The 2,189-nt window shown below is 45.4% G+C and overlaps 1 protein-coding gene across 4 annotated transcripts in view; it reads right to left on the minus strand.

The window, feature by feature from the left end:
* Positions 1–2,189, minus strand: part of LOC103736346 (zinc finger protein 809) — a 26,499-nt gene that overhangs the window by 16,580 nt on the left and 7,730 nt on the right. For all 4 annotated transcript variants that reach the window (XM_029564818.1, XM_008835821.3, XM_029564819.1 and 1 more), the window contains one exon: positions 808–934. In XM_029564818.1, the coding sequence (XP_029420678.1) occupies positions 808–934 (127 nt within the window). Of the gene's footprint in view, positions 1–807; positions 935–2,189 lie in introns of those variants that run through there.

The following is a 2,189-nucleotide window of genomic DNA, read 5'->3' on the forward strand; positions in this document are numbered from 1 at the left end:
ATTCCTTATTTTTATAGCTGGGCATGGTGGTGCATACCTTTGGTTTTAGCACTCCAGAGGCAGAGGCAGGTGAAGTTCTGTGAGTTCAAGGCCAGCCTGGGAGAGGGAGAAATGGTTTCCTTTAAAGGAGTGACTCTAAACAGGTTGACTATGCTCCAGTGGATGGACTCACACTGAGGGATATCTGAGGACACAAAAGTGGCTTGATAAGCCTTAATATATATGATAGAATGCATGAAATCCAGTGGGGGGGCGGTAAAGGAGGAGCACAGGTAGGGGAAGGGGTCTAAATACAATCAATCAACATGTCTTGTATAAAATTCAAAAAAATCCAATTGAAAACTTTTAAAAATAAAGAGAACTGAGCATGGTGGTGCACACCTTTAATCCCAGCGCTCAGGAGGCAGAAGCAGGTGGATTTCTGTGAGTTGGAGGCCAGCCTGGTCTACACAGTGAGTTCCAGGTCAACCAGGGCTACAGGGAGACCCTGTCTCAAAAGGACTGAAAAAAAAAAAAGTGAGCTATAGGGGCTAAAGAGATGGCTCCGTGGTTAAGATACTCGCTGCTCTTTGAGAGGACCCAAGTTTGGTTTCAAGCACCCATGTTAGATGGCTCATGACTGTCTGTAAAATCAGCTTCAAGGGACTCAATGCCCTCTTCTGGCCTCCACAGGAACCCTCACAGTACATGGCACAAACAAACACATAAACATAAAAAAAAATGTTTAAAGTGAGTGATTTCTACACTTATCAATAAAGAACAGTATAATGTAATTGCTACGCAGAGTCACAGGGGAGGCAGACTCACCCAAGAACACCAGGTTGTTGTAGTTCTCCAGCATCACGTCCCTGTAGAGGGTCCTCTGAGCAGCATCCAGGTCTTGCCACTCCCACCAGGTGAACTCCATGGCTACATCCTCAAAGGACACCAACCCCTGCAATGACACATTTCTCTTCAATATAAGACTTTACCCTTAGAGCCAGGCGGGGTGGCGCACGCCTTTAGTCCCAGCACTGGGGAGGCGGAGGCAGGCAGGTCTCTGAGTTTGAGGCCTGCCTTGTCTACAGAGTTCATAGTTCCAGGCCATATGGGGCTACAGGGAGACCGTGTCTCAAAAAGATGAAAAAAAAAAAGGCTACCCTCAGGAACAGAAAATGGGAATTCACTCTTCTGTATTTGTGTTTTACCAGTTTATTATAGAAGGTAAAGCAATATAAGTATCTTACCTCTGTCAGCACAGAGATTCAAGAAAACATAACTAGAGTTTTCTAAGGAATTTCAATAGAAACAAATCCATAGAATATGTTTATAACATTTGGGTTAAGAGCAAGAGGAAAGAGCTAGGCATCGTGGCACTCTCAGGAGGCAGAGGCAGATGGACCTGTTGAGTTGAAGGCCAGCCTGGACTACATAGTTCCAGGCCAGCTTGGGATAGGGAAACCCTGTCTCAAAAAGACCAAAAAAAAAGAAAAAAAAAAATGCTGAGGCTTGTGGCATGGCACTGTTGTAGTGTATGCCCCAGAGGTGCAAAGCTACAGGGTCAATTCTCTGTAGTTACAGTACAACAAGTCCTGTTGCTAAACTGTTGGTCACAGCTCCATAACTGAATGTGGGGACTGAAAACTGGGGAACACTAAAAGGTTTCTAAACATAGAACCAAAAGTTAACTCAAAATCTAATATGCAATGAATCTGAGGTGTTGTTACTGCAGTGCCTGACTGTTGTATGAGCAACTTTACTAGCATTTGTTCACAACACACAACGCATGTGCTTGGTATTGTGCATGCCATCACACCATGCAGCACCAATGAATGCTACTTGTAACACCTTTGTTAGAGATCAAAATCAGGACTGCAAATTGAGAGGCCACCAGCCAAATTAAAGCATCTGGTCAAAGCAGACTTCACGGGGCTGGAGAGATTGCTCAGCGGTTAAGAACACTGGTTGTTCTTGCAGAAGACCCAGGTTCGAATCCCAGCACCCACATGGCAGCTAACAACTGTCCATAACTCCAGTTCCAGGGGATCCAACAGCCTCTTCTGTCCTCGTGGGCATTGCACAACACAGGTGCCCTTACCTACATGCAGGTAATACACGGATACATATAACAATTTTTTAGGCCGGGCATGGTGGCGCACGCTTTTAATCTCAGCACTTGGGAGGCAGAGGCAGGTGGATCTCTGTGAGTT

The sequence above is a fragment of the Nannospalax galili genome, unplaced genomic scaffold (assembly GCF_000622305.1).
Source record: "Nannospalax galili isolate Female #2095 unplaced genomic scaffold, S.galili_v1.0 scaffold558, whole genome shotgun sequence".
NCBI classification, from domain to species: domain Eukaryota; kingdom Metazoa; phylum Chordata; class Mammalia; order Rodentia; family Spalacidae; genus Nannospalax; species Nannospalax galili.